This window comes from Bos grunniens, chromosome 26, assembly GCF_055505025.1.
Source record: "Bos grunniens cultivar Pamir isolate PY7600 chromosome 26, Bosgru_T2T1.0, whole genome shotgun sequence".
In the NCBI taxonomy this organism is placed as follows: Eukaryota; Metazoa; Chordata; class Mammalia; order Artiodactyla; family Bovidae; genus Bos; species Bos grunniens.
Window position 1 is genome coordinate 51,042,813 of NC_141190.1, and position 17,917 is coordinate 51,060,729.

At 63.2% G+C, this 17,917-nt stretch overlaps 2 protein-coding genes across 6 annotated transcripts in view; one reads left to right on the forward strand and one right to left on the reverse strand.

Moving 5' to 3' along the window:
- The window catches only part of INPP5A (inositol polyphosphate-5-phosphatase A), a 146,199-nt gene extending 132,083 nt beyond the window's left edge, over positions 1-14,116 (forward strand). For 2 of the 4 annotated variants that reach the window (XM_086378259.1, XM_086378257.1), the window contains exons 12-16: positions 3,384-3,457; positions 9,183-9,294; positions 11,678-11,746; positions 12,545-12,632; positions 12,720-14,116. In XM_086378259.1, the coding sequence (XP_086234385.1) occupies positions 3,384-3,457; positions 9,183-9,294; positions 11,678-11,746; positions 12,545-12,625 (336 nt within the window). In that variant the 3' untranslated portion in view covers positions 12,626-12,632; positions 12,720-14,116. The remainder of the gene's footprint in view (positions 1-3,383; positions 3,458-9,182; positions 9,295-11,677; positions 11,747-12,544; positions 12,633-12,719) is intronic. The other 2 variants (XM_086378258.1, XM_086378260.1) reach the window with 1 other exon arrangement.
- Positions 14,117-15,677: 1,561 nt separating this feature from the next.
- Positions 15,678-17,245, reverse strand: NKX6-2 (NK6 homeobox 2). 2 transcript variants are annotated; one of them, XM_086378264.1, is made up of 3 exons: positions 16,622-17,245; positions 16,362-16,534; positions 15,678-16,118 (listed from the first exon to the last, which is right to left on the reverse strand). In XM_086378264.1, the coding sequence occupies exons 1-3, from the start codon at positions 17,025-17,027 to the stop codon at positions 15,873-15,875; spliced, it is 825 nt and encodes a 274-aa protein (XP_086234390.1). In that variant the 5' UTR covers positions 17,028-17,245; the 3' UTR covers positions 15,678-15,872. The 2 variants fall into 2 exon arrangements, with proteins under 2 accessions (XP_086234390.1, XP_086234389.1); XM_086378263.1 differs by having other exon boundaries at positions 15,678-16,130; positions 16,622-17,236.
- Positions 17,246-17,917: the final 672 nt, after the last annotated feature.

Here is a 17,917-nt window from a genome sequence, read left to right on the forward strand (position 1 = left end):
CCGCACACGCCCTGGCAGACACGGCGGCCGGCTCATCACTGTCCACACACGCCCTGGCAGATACGGCGGCCGGCCCATCACTGTCCGCACACGCCCTGGCAGACACGGCGGCCGCCCCATCACTGTCCGCACACGCCCTGGCAGATACAGCCTGCCGGCCGGCTCATCACTGTCCGCACACGCCCTGGCAGATACGGCGGCCGGCTCATCACTGTCCGCACACGCCCTGGCAGATACGGCGGCCGCCCCATCACTGTCCGCACACGCCCTGGCAGATACGGCGGCCGGCCCATCACTGTCCGCACACGCCCTGGCAGACACGGCGGCCGGCCGGCTCATCACTGTCCGCACACGCCCTGGCAGACACGGCGGCCCCATCACTGTCCACACACGCCCTGGCAGATACGGCGGCCGGCCCATCACTGTCCACACACGCCCTGGCAGATACGGCGGCCGCCCCATCACTGTCCGCACACGCCCTGGCAGATACGGCGGCCGCCCCATCACTGTCCGCACACGCCCTGGCAGATACGGCGGCCGGCCCATCACTGTCCGCACACGCCCTGGCAGACACGGGGGCCGGCCGGCTCATCACTGTCCGCACACGCCCTGGCAGACACGGCGGCCGGCCTCATCACTGTCCGCACACGCCCTGGCAGACACGGCGGCCGGCTCATCACTGTCCACACACGCCCTGGCAGATACGGCGGCCGGCCCATCACTGTCCGCACACGCCCTGGCAGACACGGCGGCCGCCCCATCACTGTCCGCACACGCCCTGGCAGATACAGCCTGCCGGCCGGCTCATCACTGTCCGCACACGCCCTGGCAGATACGGCGGCCGGCTCATCACTGTCCGCACACGCCCTGGCAGATACGGCGGCCGCCCCATCACTGTCCGCACACGCCCTGGCAGATACGGCGGCCGGCCCATCACTGTCCGCACACGCCCTGGCAGACACGGCGGCCGGCCGGCTCATCACTGTCCGCACACGCCCTGGCAGACACGGCGGCCCCATCACTGTCCACACACGCCCTGGCAGATACGGCGGCCGGCCCATCACTGTCCGCACACGCCCTGGCAGATACGGCGGCCGCCCCATCACTGTCCGCACACGCCCTGGCAGATACGGCGGCCGCCCCATCACTGTCCGCACACGCCCTGGCAGATACGGCGGCCGGCCCATCACTGTCCGCACACGCCCTGGCAGACACGGGGGCCGGCCGGCTCATCACTGTCCGCACACGCCCTGGCAGACACGGCGGCCCCATCACTGTCCACACACGCCCTGGCAGATACGGCGGCCGGCCCATCACTGTCCGCACACGCCCTGGCAGATACGGCGGCCCCATCACTGTCCACACACGCCCTGGCAGATACGGCGGCCGCCCCATCACTGTCCGCACACGCCCTGGCAGACACGGCGGCCGGCCGCCCCATCACTGTCCGCACACGCCCTGGCAGACACGGCGGCTGGCCCATCACTGTCCGCACACGCCCTGGCAGATACGGCGGCCGGCCGCCTCATCACTGTCCGCACACGCCCTGCGCTGTCCCTCATTTTGTGATCGAGAAGAATGTTTACGACACATGAGAAATTGGTCATCAGGCTGTGAAAGATCTCAGAGATACAGATTCCCACTTCAACAGAAATGCAATATCATTCCTGAAACATGGCGTGCTGGCCTCCCGTGGACGCGGGGCAGGGAGCCCTCCACGGTAGCGAGAGTCCAAGAGGTCAGATCACGGAATGCTTGATAAAAATTCTGAGACTATTTAAAGGAAACAGAGAAAGAATCAGAAAGATAAACACCATACGCTCAAAAGTCCAGGCAGATGAAGACACACAAGCGGCTCTCACAGCAGCCAGGGACGGGAAAGTCCCCCCCAGGGAGCGGAGTGTCCAGACGGACAGAGCGGGCCGGGCATGGCGCTCATGTGGTGGGTCGTGGGCGGGACACGGGAGGGACGCTTGGAGCTGGCAGGGGTGGGAGGCGTGGTCCTCAAGAGCTCGGGGCGTCTGTAGCAGGACACCAAACGCCAAGATTGAGAGCAACCCCAGCACCGGACCCCCCACGGAAGGACGCTGGTGGCGGGCCTCCGGGGGCGATGCGCCGCAATGCTGGCGGACTCCGCGGGGGTCAGGGCCGTCCTCCTGAGCTGCGAAGGCCGAGCATTCACGTTCGGGAGGCTGTGGATGACACGCTTGCTGTCTCCCTGTGGGGGTGCGTCCTGCGAGTGTGCTGTGAGGGTGTCTCCAGGCACACGTGTGTGCATACCTGTGTGAGCCCAGAGCTGGTCCAGGCCCCACGCTCATGCTTCACCCTCCCTGCAGACTTGTTCCCCACCCCAGGCACCCTGAAACACTGACTCGGGAACCTTCCAGAAATCGTTTGGCCCTGGCTGCTCCCTGGAGGTGGGGGCAGGAGGCTGCTTGTGCCTGGGAGCTGAGGGGCTCTGGCCCCAGCCCCCACCCCCACACAGCCCCTGCCCTGTGCCTCCCCTCCCCCCAAAACCCTTTCTGCACCCCGCTTCTGGCCCTGCACCCCTAGGCCCCCAGCAGGGGTGCTGAGTGGGGCGAGGTTTGCCACCGGTGCCTCTTAGCAAACGTGGGCTCACGGTGGCAGCCGTGGGACCCAGCCTCCAGCCTCACCAGGCAGGGTCGGCGCTTGGTGGCCACTGGGATCAGGCGGCTGTGTCTGAAGCGTCCTGTTTGTGCAAAAGGAGCCTCAGTCCCCCCACCCCCGTAATCACCCCCAGGAGCTCCTGCCAGGAGGTGTCCGGCCTGCTTCCCCCTGACTCACCCGAGGAGGGCGGCCCAGCTGAGGGCTGGCCTGCTGCCCGCGGGCTCTGCGGGTGGCTTAGGTAGAGCCTGGTGCCCAGGGTTGCTCTGCACACACGGCGTGCAGATCGCAGGGCTGAGATGGCGGGAGCAGAGAGGGCCGTGTGGCCTCGGACCTGTGTGATGCCGTGCTCCCCCACGTGCCCAGGGCGCGTGTGGCCGCAGGGCCCGCCTCCTGGAGGTGCAGTGCCCGTGGGCGTGGCTCTGAGGGGCCTACCAGGCCAGTGCCATTTGCGGTCCTCTGGGCGAGGCCCACACTCGAGAGTGTGACTCCAGCTGGACCCTGCCTTCGGGCGAGGGCACCTCAGAGTGACTCCAGCGTGGCCGTGGCCGCACCCTGCATGCTCAGTGGGACAAAGTGGCCCCAGCTGGTCAGCACCGGGCCTCACCCTGGGGCCTGCAGGACCGCCCAGGGCAGCCCTGGGCAGCCCTCACGCAGGGCAGGTGCCGGGGTCTGAAATCACGGTGTCCCTGCCCAGGCTGTCCGGTGCCCCCAGGAGCGCAAGCCCAAGTGACCCTTATCTTCTTTTTTTTTCTCAGCTATTAGAATTTGACAAAGAGCTGTCTGTGTTTAAGGACAGACTGTATGAACTGGACATCTCGTTCCCTCCCAGGTAAGGACTGCCCACTCTCTGGACCACAGGGAACCTCCTGTCCGTGCTTCTGTGCCCCCCATGCCTCCTCCCGCCCCCTCCCCAGCCTGGAGAGCGTGGTAGGGGCTGCTCTCCTCGGTGCCGACACTGCCTCCCAGAGGCGCCTACGAGGGGCCGCTGAGGCAGTGCCAAGCTCTGGATCTTTCTTGGGCTGTCGGGACGCGGGTGTTGGTTCTCTTTCTCGGGTACGTGAGCTTTTGTGGTGTTTTGCTCTGGTGTTTACAGAATCTTGAAATCCGCGGCAATAACAGCGTGCTCCTCCCTGACCCGCCCGGGGCCGCAGGGGGCTGGGTTGGGGTGGGGGGAAAGAGAGCCAATTACAAAATGGCCCAGGACACTCAGCCCGCTCAGCCACCCCAGGCCCATCTGGAGGACACGGACGCCCCCCACGGCTGCTCCCCCGTCTCTGCCGTTTTACAGATGCCAAGTGGGAATTCTTACCACTTGGGAGAAAATGGGCCTTGGGCAGTTTCGGGGAATCGTCCTCAGGGAGCGAGGCCGCTGGGAGCCGCTGCAGGTGGGGCTGAGAGTGCCATCTGCTCCCCCACCCCCGTCTGTGCCAGGCCTCGGGGGAGGTAAACACGTCAGATCCGCATCAGAGGTCCTCCCGGGCTCCCCGTGAAGCTTACCCTACTTCCTGAGCCTCACTCCAGAGGTCAGACGTCCGCTGGACCTGGGACTGCCTGAGTCCAGACTGGCTGAGGTGTCTGGGTGCCTGCCACTCACCGTCAGCGCCCAGACCAGTGATTCGAGGTGCAGGGGCCAGACAGGCAGGGATGTGGCCCCCGGGGGCCTGGCGGGCACCCAGCAGCGGCTCCGATGCCTGGGAGCCCGTGCATGACTCAGCAGCTGGGCCTGAGCGGGCGGCCTCAGCAGCGCGTCCAGGAGCTGCCCCGCCGCGTCGTCCTTGGGCTCTGATGCAACTGAAGCAACATCAAGTGTGCAGTGACACGAGCCGCCAGGGACCGCTGGAAGCTGAGGCCGTCCTGAGGGACCGGTTTCCCTCCGCCCTCTGGGGGCGGTGTGGGGGTCCTGGGCATCTCTCCCGCTTGATCAGGGTCCACACGCCTCCCTCAGGGCTGCGGCCCGGCCAGGAGGAGGAGCTGTGGACATACGGCTCCCCAGCAGCCCGAGCAGGTGGCTGTCCCTGAGCTTCTCCAAACCTCGCAGCCTGGACGTTCAGCCAGGCACAGAGCGCAGAAGGCGCGGGGCGATGGGCCCGCCAGGAGACCCAGGACTTTGTGGTCGCTCTGGTGGCCGAGGGACATGCCCCATCCCCCAGGCAGCAGAGAGACAGGCACGTCAGGGCTCGGAGGGACCCGGCGGCCTGCACAGACCTTGGACTTCAGCCAGGCCCCAGGGGTGGGCTCTGGGGAGGGGTGTGGCCCCCAGGAGGGGCGTGGCCCGGCGAGGTCTGGCCTGTGAGATCCTGCTGGTAGGTTGGGGGTGGGGATACTTTGGTGCCAAGTGGGAGGAACTCTGGGTTGGTGCCCACGCTGTGGGCACCCGGAGGTCACCTGCCCTCTTGGGCTCACCTGCCTCCGGCCTGACGGGCTCGTGCGGCAGGAGAACAGCCTGAGACGTTCTGCCCTTGTCCTGGAAGCATGGACATCCTGTGACCTGGTCGGTGTGTTAGGGCCATGCCAGCTCTCCAGGAACGGTGTCCCGTCCTTGCAAGCACGTCTTGGCCAGAGACCTTTCTCTGGCTGGAGGTGGGGCTGCCTCCTGAGGGAAGATGGTCTGGAAGGGACAGGGGGTGGGGGCCACTGGGAGCCCCATTGGTCAAGGGGTCAGACTTTCTCCGTTTAACTGGGAAGTAGCATTTCAGGTTCTCTGGGGTGGAAAAGGTCATGGTTTACAGACTAATCCGTGGGCTCCCTGAGCTAAGGGTCCCCGCTCACAGCCCCTGACCTCCCAGCCTGCATGCAAAGCCTGAGTCTCCAAGGCAAGGCCATCCAGGCCACTGCCTGTGTCACCCACCCCCACCACAGCACAGGTCATCAATCCCTCCCCCACTGCCCGGGTCACCCCCCTCCCCCACTGCCCGGGTCACCCGCCCCTCCCCCACTGCCCGGGTCACCCACGCCTCCCCAATGCCCAGGTCACTCATCCCTCCCCCACATTCCAGGTCATGGCCCCTCCCTCACATTCCGGGTCACCCACCCCTCACCCACATTCCAGGTCACTCATCCCTCCCCCACATTCCAGGTCACCCACCCCTCCCCCACATTCCAGGTCACCCGCCCCTCCCCCACATTCCAGGTCACCCGCCCCTCCCCCACATTCCAGGTCACCTGCTCCTCCCCCGCATTCCAGGTCACTCACCCCTCCCCCACATTCCAGGTCACCTGCTCCTCCCCCACATTTCAGGTCACCCACCACTCCCCCACTTCCAGGTCACTACCTTATTATCCCTTCCCCCACTACCCACCTTCCCCTCCTCCAGTGCCTGGGTCACACCCATCCCCTCCATTTTGTTCCCTCATGTTTAAAACCATGTTTCTGACCATTGGGTGGCTCTCACAGCCCCGTGTCTGGAGAGCTGTCCCAACACTGGGAACCTGTCAGCAGAAGCAGCTGCACGGACGTGGTTAGAAACAGTGGCCGTTTGGTACCCAGATGTGTTCTCTAACTGCCAGAAACTAAGTGATCCCAGGAGCTTTCACTTTCACTTTTCACTTTCATGCATTGGAGGAGGAAATGGCAACCCACTCCAGTGTTCTTGCCTGGAGAATCCCAGGGACGGGGGAGCCTGGTGGGCTGCCGTCTATGGGGTCCCACAGAGTCGGACACGACTGAAGCGACTTAGCAGCAGCAGCAGCAGTGCTGCCTGTGTGTGTGCAGGCATGAGCTCCTGTGCACACGTGTGTAGGGTGTGTGCACAGAGGATCGTGCGTGTGTGTATGTACTGTGTGCACTGTGTCAGCACGTGTGCCTGATGGGGCCCCCGCATGGGTGTGAGTGCCTGTGTGTGCAGGCATGTACTTGTGTGGGTGTGTGTGCAGGATGCATGTGGTCAGGTTACAGGCTAATTGCATGTGTTTGTGCAGTGCACATGTCGGCATGTGTGCATACGGTACCATAGTGCACAGGTGTGGGTGTGCACAGGTGTGAGTGTGTGTCCATGGTATGGACGCACGTGTGTGTGTGCAGACATGGTTATACAGGCACAGGTGTGGATATGTGGGTATGTGTGCGTGGCTGTATGCAGCGTGTCTTGTGAGTGTGGGTGTGGGTTGTGTTTGCACGTGTGCATGGGTACGTGTATACCTGGGCCTGTGTGTGGTGTGTGTGTGTGAATACATGTGTGTACAGGTGTGCGTTGCATAGGTGTGGCTGTGTGTGTGCATAAGCTCCATGTGCACATGTACATGGTGTGTTCACATATGAGCAGACAGGAACTGGCACGTGTGTAGATTTTTATGTGGGGGTATGTTCATGATGTGTTCGTGACTTTTTGTGTATGTGGTACAAAACTCATGTCTATATGTGTATACATGTGTGTTTCCTAGGTGTATGCATTCCCTGGGAGTGTTACCTGGGTGTATGGCTAGGGTGTGTACCTGGGTGTGTGTATTATCTGGGTGAGTGTGTTGCCTGGGAGTGTATCTGGTGAATGTGTACCTGGGTAAGTGTGTACCTGGAGGCTGTACACCTGGTAACTGTGTACCTGGGTGGATGTGTACCTGGTGGCTGGGTACCTGTGTGTGTGTGTGTGTGTGTACCTGATGGGTGTGTACCAGGTGGGCGTGCTGCCAGGTGGGTGTGCTGCCAGGTGTGCAGGGATGTCCTCGGGCACATCTGCCTGCTCCGGGGCATCCTGTGCCTGGGCTCTACCACGCTGCCCTCTTTGTGGTTAAAAGGTGGAACCTCCTGGCTCTGTTGCTTCTGTCGTGGCTGAACCCCCTGGGGATCTGTCCAGAAGCAGCACTGGCCAGGGAGGGAGACCACGTCTGGGTTTGTCCACGTGACCTGTCACAAGGAAGGGCCGCGCTGGCTCCTCTCCACACTCCCCAGGCCTGCATCATCCTGACTGTTCTGTGAAAACGACTCCTTCTCCCACTTGGGCCAGGTGGTCACGACAGAGGCTCACGGGGTCCGGGGCTGCGGGCTCTTGGCGTTTGTGGAGACGGCCTGTGCTCCACTGGCTGTCCAGCTTCGGCATCTCCTGGGGGCAGGGGGTGATGGACAGTGTCTGAGGGACAGTGGCCACCCCAGGGCATCCAGCTTGTCAACCAGGGAATTATGCGCCATGGGCATCGCTGGTGCCAGCAGACAGGTGGTGCTGACAGCAGGGGATACTCAGTGGCGTTCTCTGGCTGGCACACCTGGTTTTCAGAGCCTCTCTGCACCTCCGCTCTCATCATCCCAGCTGTGAACACACTCTAGGTCACGCTGTCATTGGCTTGAAAACAAAAATGAAGTGAGACGGCTTAGCAGGCTCACCCACCAAGGTGCGGCAGCGGCTTCCTGTGACGTGAAAGGTTCTCGCCGCGCACGCAGCCCTGTCCAGACCCCTGCCCTCGGGACAGCGCCTTCCAAACCTCCCTTCCCTGAGGTCTGAGGGTCCCACCTTCACGTGCTCCCCACTCCTCCCACCGACTCCTAAACCGGCTCTCACAGGCTCGAGATCCAGTCCAGGAATCATTCTTGTGGCCTCTGCCTGTGCGGTGTGGGGTGGGGCCACGCGAGCACCGTGACAACAGCAGGTAGCATGTCTGTGTGACCACGAACACGGAGTTTACCTTCCAGCCCCCAAAAGGATCTTGGGCCCCTTGGGGGTCCACTCATCACAATCAAGAACTCCCCAAACCTAGAAGTAACCAAAACGCTTCCAACAGAGGATAGATGCTTGCTGCTGGAACGGGCACGGGAGCAAACAGGAAGCAGGGTCCCAGCAGCCGGCTGTGGTCAGGCGCCTGGGTTGGGAGTGGGCTGCTGAGCCCCTTGCGCAGGGCTCTGCCTGGGTACGTGCCTCGGGGCGACCGTGACCAACACACTGGCAGAGGCACACCCCCTGGCCCCGCCCAGGCAGAGTGTCTGACTCCCCAGAGGGACGCATCCCTTTCCAAGTATGGACGAGTGCTCTACGTGGGGAGAGATGCTTTTACAGGACAAATTATTAGGGAAAAAGCTCCAGGGTTCACTTTTGTGAAAAAGAAAAATGCGTATAACACAGGGACAGCATGCATCGCAAAGACGGGGCACCAGGGGCCTCCTCCCTGCAGTGAACAGGTCCACTTTTATATTAAAGGTTAGGAAGCGCTTCTTGGACTTCTCCATGGTCCCTAATTCAGAGTTGGACCACGTGTAGGTTCTTGTCTGTAATGATAAATATAAAATGGTGATATTCGACCAAGAAGGCTGTGTGCCTGGCCAGGACGTTTGTCTGTCCAGCTGGTCCAGGGCTCCCACACACGGGGGCACAGGACATGTGTTGAGGGGAAAGGAAGGGGTCTGTCAGCCAGCCAGCCGCAGGCGTCTGTGCAGGTTTGTGCTTTAGGCTGCGTCCAGAAGCATATCTGAAGTGCTGGGGACAGTGCGGGACTCGGTTCTGGGAAGCTTCTGTCGCCTCTCTGTCCCCTGGACAAGCTGGGCCTTTCTGGGGTGCGGGGCCCGCGTGGAGGAGGGGCAGCGGTGGGGCCGGCGAGCAGCTGCTGACCACGCCCCCATCCTGTCTCCCCAGCTACCCATACAGCGAGGACTGCAGCCAGGGCCGGCAGTACATGAACACCCGCTGCCCCGCCTGGTGTGACCGCGTCCTCATGTCTCCTTCGGCCAAGGAGCTCGTCCTGAGGGTGAGTGAAGCCTGGGGGGCCGGCTGGGGGGCGGGCCCAGGCTGGGGGCACCCTCCTGCCTCCGGTCCTCGGGCTGGGACATACCCGGGTTCTGGAGTCAAAACAGCGTAGACGGTCGGTCACCGGGGCGTCAGGAGTCATTTCACTTTATTGTGTGCTCGGAGAAGTCGACGGGCTCTTGTCCTCGGAAGAGCTCCTGAGCTGTGAAGTCATCCTGTTTCCTTAAGTTGTAAACCTGAGCTGAGTCACACAAACGCCAGGGGCTGGAGGCTGCGTGCAGTGCTGGGGTGGGGGTCTCCAGTTCCCGTAGCCTCTCGATTCCTGGGGTTTTCAACGCCCACATTTAACACAAAAGGACTGCTCTCAAGAATCAATATCTGCACTGGTTTTGTCAACACCATCAGTGAAAAAATACAGTAATGAAGTGCATTGACTCATCAGGCAGCAGCTCGGCTTCTGAGTGACATGGGCAGCCAGTCAGGAGGGGGCGGGTGGCCCCCCAACCTCAACCCAGGACGTCCGGGGCTCTGGCCACCACCCTGCACGGCCCCCGCACTTGCTATGAGGGGTCCCCTCTGTCCCCCGGGCCCAGACCCTCATCCAGAGACGCAGCTGGGAGGGCAGAGCTTCTGGGATGAGCTGCGTGCAGGCCGACCCCGCCAGCAGCCCCGTGGCCCCCTACGGAAGATCCTGCTGGCCTTTCCAGAGCGGGTGGCCCTGGACGCCCGGCTGCAAGCCAGCTCCTGGGGAGAGTCCTCCTGGACCAGGCTGGGTGCATGGGGCCTGCAGTGAGCATGCCCTGACAGGGCCTGGGGGCCTGCTGGACAGCTGGCAGGCAGGCCCCAGAGCCCAGCACGGAGGACGGGCCGTGGGTTCTCCCACAAGCAGGCTTTACGACATAAGCCAGACAGGGCAGACGGGCCCTGACTACACAGACCCTGCACACACGTGTGGCCTCAGACTCGGCCCCATGCTCTGCTGGGCCTCCCCCCTGGGCTCCGTGATGGGACGTGAGGAAGCAGAGTGGACAGTGGACACGGTGGGTCATAGCTGCCGGCTCTGAGCACACTGGGCCGGCGGAGCCCAGAGCTACGGCTAGAACAGGCGCCTCGGGGCAGAAAGGAGGTGAGGGTCATCTTCCAGGGAAAGGCATCTTGCGGTGAAGCCACCGGGACAGCTGGAGCGCCTGGAGTCGGGAGGCACCCGGGGCTGCAGAGTCCGGAAGGCGGACGGACGACCGCCACCCACACGTGGCCTCGTCTCCACTCCAGGGCTGGAGGTTTGATGCTGCAGACTCGCGGGCACGGAGCCTGGCTGGGTGGCCCGTTGTGGGGAGGGCCTGGAGCCTTCCTGGCGGGGGGCTCCCCCAGCGGGCCCTCCCCTGGGGCTCCCGCAGTGGTGGGCGTCACCGGCCCAGCAGCCGCCTCCCCGCGTTTTCGCGGCGTCATCCATCATGCCACGCTCGGTCAGCTCGGCATCATGTCGGTTCTGCTTCCCGCCCCAAACACGGAGGGGGCGACTGCCATGATGGATGCGCAGGGAGAAGTGCGGAGCCCGCTGTGATCTGTTTATCTGTCTTGCGATTATGCACTTGGAAATCCACAATTTTATGCTGCCTTTGTAAATTACCACGCAGTGTTTGATGAATGCTTCCCACTCCAGGGAGGCCGCCACGGGTGTGCAGGGGGTCTGTTGTCGCAGTTCCTGGCAGGCAATCCCGCTGGAAAGTAAAGCTGACCTCACACTTCCTACTGCATTAAGGATAATTCAGTTTATAGTCTCAGAGGCTTCAGCCACGGCAGTGAAAGCCCTGCCCAGCTGGAGCCGGAACTGACCGCCAGTGGCACACCCTGGGCGGTGCCCGCAGGCTGATGGGCGGGAGGCCTGTGCATGGGGCCCTGCTCTAGTGGCCGCTGGGCGCGGCCCTGTGGCGTTCAGGGGCGTCTGTTCTCCTCTGAACAGGGAGTTCTGGGTCAAAAACAAATGCCAAGGGAGAAAACGGAGACCGTTTTTGGTGCCAGGGGCACAACTGGAAAGAGAGCTCCCATCCGCCCTGATGGCCGTGAGCAGAGGCCACACCAGCACCCCGGGAACGTTGCCTCCAGCCCCCAAGGAAGGTTGCCGCCCTCCCGAGGCCGGAGCCCTCCCACCCTGCGAGCAGGGGCTGAGTGCTGCCCGGCCGCCTCCAGCCGCTGCCTCCCGGGGGGCAGCCGCTCCCTCCTGGGGGCCAGCTGCTCACTGGCAGTCCTGAGCCAGCAGGAGCCCCACGGAGGAGTGGGCAGGGTGGTGGAGGGTGGCACAGCCACAGGGCTGTCTCCGCTGCTCCCCAGGAAGCCCCCCCGTTTCCGCCTCCCACATCTCTTCCTCTGTTTGCTTTTCCCAGTCGGAGAGCGAGGAGAAGGTTGTCACCTACGACCACATCGGGCCCAGCGTCTGCATGGGAGACCATAAGGTGACTGGCCCGTGCGGGGGCGGTGGTGGGCAGCGGTGGGCGGTGGTGGGCGGCGGGCTGTCGGGGTGCTTCTCCTAACCCCCTTCTCCGCCTCCTGGTCCGGCTTCACAGACATGGCCGAGTCAGTCTGTGTTTAATTTCAATAAAGCACCAGCAGGTAGGTAGGTAGGGGGGTGGTGAGGCAGGTAGATAGGAAGGCAGAAGAGACTGGCTCACCAAGATGGAGTTCGTGTCGGAGACGGAGACTGTGTCCCATGGTCCCTCTGGAGGTGTTTCTGAGCCTGCACCCGAGCACCCTACTGGCCTTTGGTGTTTCTGAGCCTGCACCCGAGCACCCTACTGGCCTTTGCCCCTGCCGCCCCGGTGGGGAGAGATGTCTGTGTCGCTGCCCAGCTTCAGGGAACCACCCAGCGTTTCGGAACCAACCTTGGACGTGTGACTCTGCCCGGCCCCCAGCCTGCAGCCCCTCCGAGGGGAGTGGGGTCACGGGTCCTGTGTCCCCGGCGGCCCGGGAGAGACGGTCACCACTTCCCCTTCTTAGGCCGGCCGCCCACCCGAACCAGCGGCTGGATCCCAGGCCAGGCTCTGTCCTTCCCCATGTTCTCAGGGCCTGAATCACGGCTCTGAAATGACCTTTTACACCGATTTCTATGTGGAAATAATGCCATCTTAACGGAGCATGACGGCCCTGTGCCTTCCGCCTCGGGGCGCCCACGGCCAGCTCCCCAGGACAGGGTCCAGCGCTGGGCCCACTGGCCGTGGACGCTCGGCCCTGACGGCCTCTCTTCTCCCCCGCAGCCCGTGTTCCTGGCCTTCCGCATCGCGCCCGGGGCAGGTAAACCTCACGCACGTGTGCACAAGTGTTGTGTGGTGCAGTGACGTGGTGGTAAATATGCCTCCTTCCCTCGAGTTCACCTTTCTGAGCTTTTCCTGGTGTGTGTGTCCCCGTAACCAACGCCTGATTCCACGGCAGGGAGGCGATGCCAGCGCCTCGAGGGGACCCCCTGCGAGACCCCCCCGTAGCACGAGGGCCCACGTCCTCCGACAGCTGCGTCCAGACCCGCCCGAGCGCCACCGCTAGACGGCCGGCCCCACACTCTGCTTCAGCCCCGGACGGCGCTCCGGACAAGCCTCACATACCTCACCGTCGTGTCTGTCCATGTGGCATCAAGTAGAAACATTGGGTTTTTTTTTTAACAAGTCACAGTCCTGTTGCCAAAACTCTAATAGACAGCAAAAATCTGTATTTTAGACGTCACGGTTTTCGATTTTTAATCATTGTCAGCGTGGAGGAGCTTCTCGGGAGCAGAAACCCGGCGGGGCTCAGAGTCGCCCTGTGGCGGGGGCTGAGCAGGCCGGCCGGGCTCCACGACTGGGGGCACGTGGCCCCCGCTTTCGCTTCTGGAGGCCCCTCCCTGTCAGTCACTCTACTGCCACGTTACGTGGTTTTTGAATCACACTGCAGCTGCTTCCCATTTTTATATATATAAATATATATAAATATATACTTTTTAAAAATAATTTATAAACCTTACCAAAACTTACGCTAAATATACTTTCCAGTATGAATGCTTGAGTGTCATATCAGCAGTAGAACCAAGTCTAGGAGCTGGTCCCCCGCACGTCCACACGCAGAGCTGTCAAACCGGGACTGCGCCCGGTGGCGCCGTGGGGCTCGGACGGCCCGCGGCTCTCACGTGAGCAGTCAGACTCCTAGGCTTCCTGCTGTGTAATATTAAGAACTGAATGTGAAGTTTATAGCTAGCTCGGGTGTACCTTTCAAGAATTTTGTAAACCGTTTTGTCCGTCTTTTGTTACTGTTCTATGGTGCCAAGTATTCTACATAAAACAATAATATCATGGGAGAAATAAAAATAGCCTAGTCTGCTTCTGATAGAAACCGCTTTTAACATGGGCTGTATATAAACTATTAAGAGAAACAAACTGTCCTCGTCCCCGGTTGCCGCGCCTCCCACGGCCCGTCGTGACCCTGCCGCACGTCTCTGTCCCCGACACCTGGCGCAGCGGTCAGAGGTGGCGCCCAGCCCGAGGATGAAACACAAATGGCGTTTATTGATCTGCTTCAACACTACAGGACTCCCGGGCTGGGTGCAGGCGCCGGGGGGAAGCTTGGCTTAGGTGAATCACTACCCTCGCAAGCCGTGTGGCATCCACCGGCCGAGTCTGCATCCTTGACAGAATGATTGGGGTGTGTGTCAAGCTGTGGTCACTCCGTCCACGTGCCACACGGCCGTTCCGGCCCACAGTGATTTCTGTGTAGCAGGGTTTCAGCTGTTGCTCACTCTGGAGGCCTTTGGAAATGACCGCTCCGGTCCCTAAGCAATAAAATTGATCTTGGTGAAAACACCATTTGACTGTGTTCCCTTCTCTGGCTCTCCGGGCCCTTCGCAGGCTGCAGTCCAGATCACCTTGTCCGAGACCCGGGCCCCGAGTCTTGTCAGATTCTGTTATAGAGCTGAGCCGCAGTGGGAAGCAGAAAGAAGGTCTTTTGGACTGTTTACTGCACAGGTACCTACTGGGATTTACCCCTCAGCATTTTTTAAATGAAATTACATAAATGCATTGCTTTCCTCAAAACTTTAAAACTGGAAATTCCTTTGCTCCTAACTTAGAGCTGAGAGAATAGTTTTTACGCACATAAATTTTTTAAGTTCTCTCTTAAAAAGAAAACCAGTCAGTGGAAAGCATCTGTTTTTAAAATTGGTGCAGTTGTGTGGAAAAAAAAAGACTCAGCCTTTTACTCTTTTAACATTTCCAATAATGACTTCCAAGATAAATCTTACAATAAAATAACCCTTTATATTTAACTTTTAAAATTAACACCACAGTCATGCCCATGAAGCTGCAACCACGGGGAGCATCCAGTCTGGGGCTTCTCCTGTGAACCAGAGAGATCCAGCTGTTCACCAGAATCCTCGCCTCTGAGGTGGGGGTAAAGAACATGCCAGAGAGGAGGGCTTCCCTGCCTCTCCGCGGTGGGGCCTGGGGTGGGGGCGGGGTCTGGCTGGTGAGGCACCCTGGGGTGCAGGCCGAGCTGCCCGGAAGGATGGACCTCAAGGGGCCGCCAGACATGCTTCCGCTGCAAACCCCAGGGCCCCCAGAGAACTTCGAGCTGCTGGCGAAATTACTGTGGGCTTCTCTTTGTAGTCCTTTGAATTAAGTCGCACTTCCTACCCATAAAAAAAATCTAATAGCAGCGGATCAGCTATGGTGCTGATGAGTTTAAAACCTGATTTATTTCACCCAATGTTAAGGTTAGCGAGACTTCCGAAGTCTGCAGCTACTAAGGCTGGGCGGGTTGAATCTACATAATCAGAATAGAGCAGGTAGGCAGGAGCCGGGGCCCAGCGGCGCCCTTCACCGACCCCCCACCCACCCACAGCTACCGCGCAGGTGGGGCGGGCACCGGGAATGTGTTTAAACCTGCCCAAACCTCATCCACCGCAGCCGCGAAAGGAGGGTCCTAGCCCCGGGGTGGCCGGAAAACAGGAGGCCCTACCTGCTCCCTGCTCCGCCCCGCGCCGTCGGCTCCGCTCCAGCCCGCCGAGTCCCCGAGTCCGGCTCCTCGCGGCTCCCGGCCCGGGCCGCCCCTTCCCTCAGCGGACGGCCCGCGGGGCCGGGACGCCTTCCCCGCGCCGGTCCTCTCGGCGCCCTCGCTCCTGCGAGCTGCTGCCGCCCGGGCGCCCGGGACGCGGGGCGCCCGGCCTCCGTTGGGCCCGCTGCCGAGCCCGGCCCTTCCAGCCCCCGGCGCCCTTCCAGCCGAAGGCGCGGGCCCCGCGGGCTTGGACACTGGACAGCGGCCCGGCACGGCGTCCCCGGCAGGAGCGGAGGCCGCGCAGCCGCCTCGCCCGCGGCTTTCCGAATGGGAAGAAACAGGCGAAGGGCCTAGGGAGCCGTGGCTCCGACGGGGACGTGTTAAATAATTTATTGATTATACAAAGTGATCCCACCGGGACGCGGGGCGGCGGCGGCCCCGACGCCGAGCCCGAGCCGGGCCGCCGTATAACTTACTCTATAAAAATATATATACACACTGCGGCGCGGGCGGCTGGCGAGGGCGCCGGCCCGCGTCCGTACCCTGGTTGTCCGGCCCGGCCCCGCGCCCTCAGGAGGCGTCCCCCGCGCCGCCGCCGCACGGGCTGACCAGCGCCAAGTTCGGGGCTCTGTGCTTCTTGAGCAGCCGCGTGATCTTCTCGTCGTCCGAGTTGGGGTCCAGGGGCCGGTTGTACTCGTCGTCGTCGTCCTCCGCGTCCGAGCCGCCCACCTTCAGTTTCTCGGCGTCCGAGTCCTGCTTCTTCTTGGCCGACGCCATCTCCGCCGCGTGCCGCTTGCGCCACTTGGTCCGGCGGTTCTGGAACCACACCTGGGGTGGAGGGCGCCCATCACGCGGGGCCCCCCCGGAGCACCCGCCGGCGGCAGCACGGCCCCTCTGCGGCCCGGGCGAGACGCTGCCGCCTGCGCGGACGCCGAGGGCCGCCCCAGACTGCCCCTCCGCCCCGGCCCCGGCCGCGGCGTGGCCGCTCGCGCGCCTTTCGCAGGACGCGGGGGATCGAGCGGGCTGCGGCCAAGCGAGCGCCGCGCGGCGCCGCCTCACCTTGACCTGGCTCTCGGTCATGCCCAGGGAGTAGGCGAGGCGCGCGCGCTCGGGCCCCGCCAGGTACTTCGTCTGCTCGAAAGTCTTCTCCAGCGCGAAGATCTGCTGGCCCGAGAAGGTCGGCCGCGAGTGCTTCTTCTTGCCGTCCTTGTCCAGGACCCCGCCGGCCTGGGCTGCAGAGGGGGCTCGGTGAGTGCGGCAGGCGGTCCCGCCCGCGCCCGCCCGCAGCCCCACGCCGAACCCGCGCACTGGCCACTTACCCGGGCCGGCCAGGCGGGGGTCCCTCCAGGGCGAGCCCTGCACCACTCCGGGCCAGAAGATGGGCGGGCGCCCGGGAAGCTCCGCCAGGGGCTTGGGATAGCCGCGCGCAACGGCGGCCGCGGGCCCGAAGTAGACGCCAGCCGACGAGGCCAGCCCGTTGAGCCGGGGCAGGCCGCCCAGGAGGCCGCCACCCGCTGCGCCCACCGGCCGCCCCAGGATGTCGCTGATGCCGTGCGGGGTGCCAAGGGGCAGCTGCGCGCCCAGGCCGCCCAGCGCGGGCGCCTTGAAGCCGGCCGGGCCCTGCAACGCATATGGGAACAGCGACGTCTTCATCTCGGCCATGTTGTGCAGCGCGGCCAGCGGGGCGCTGCTCAGCACGAACGCGCCCGGGCGGTTAGCGTCCATGGGCGCCGCCGCCGCCGGCCCGGACGCCCATCCGGGCCCTGCCGCCGCCGCCGCCCGCCGGCCCGGGAAGTTTGCGCGCGGCCCGGGCGAGCGCCGGGCGAGGGCGCCGACGGCGCGGAGGGCGGGCGCGAGGGCGGGTGGCGGCTCCGGCGCAGGGCGGGCGGCGGCGGGGGCGTTCCGGGAGGCGGCGGCGGCAGCGGCAGCCCCGGGGCCGGTCGGAGCGGCGCCGCGCGGGCCGGACGCGCTGATAACCGCGGGGCCCCGGCGCGGCGCGCGCGCTGATTGGCTGTGGGCGCCCGCGGCCCGGCCATTGGCCAGCGCCCGCCATCCGCGCGCCCCCGCCGCGCACTCCATGAAGCGCCCATTAGCGCGGCGGGTCCCTCCCGGGCCGTAAATTTGCCCCCTGATTTATCTCCTGGGGGACGAAATAAATCCCGTTGGATGGGAGTTTAGTTAGGCAAAGGTTTTAATGGGAAATCAGGAAAAAATACGAGAGCATATTTTATCACCGAGAGAATGCAGATTTGAGGATCCACTCGGCACACGCGTTGCGCCCTGTTCGGTGCAGAGGCGCCGGCGGGAGGGCGCGGGGAGCCAGCAGGCACTCTCGGGGTCGCGGCCCCAGGTTTGAGGGAGTACCGAGAACATTTCCGAGAACCTCCTGCTCCGGGATGCAGAGGGCACGAGAAGCGGAATGTCAGCGTCCACGGGCCGAAGGTTAGACTTGGCCCGCGAGAATCCGCTCTGTTTCCCCACCCAGTGGCTGGCGCCTCGGCGAGGCCTGTCCCGGGGCCGCCGGGTCGCGTGTGGTGGGTATGGGACCGGGTTCCCGTTCACTCCCGGCCCCGCGGGGCTGTACTCGGCCGGGCTGGGTCATTTCCCGGTCACGC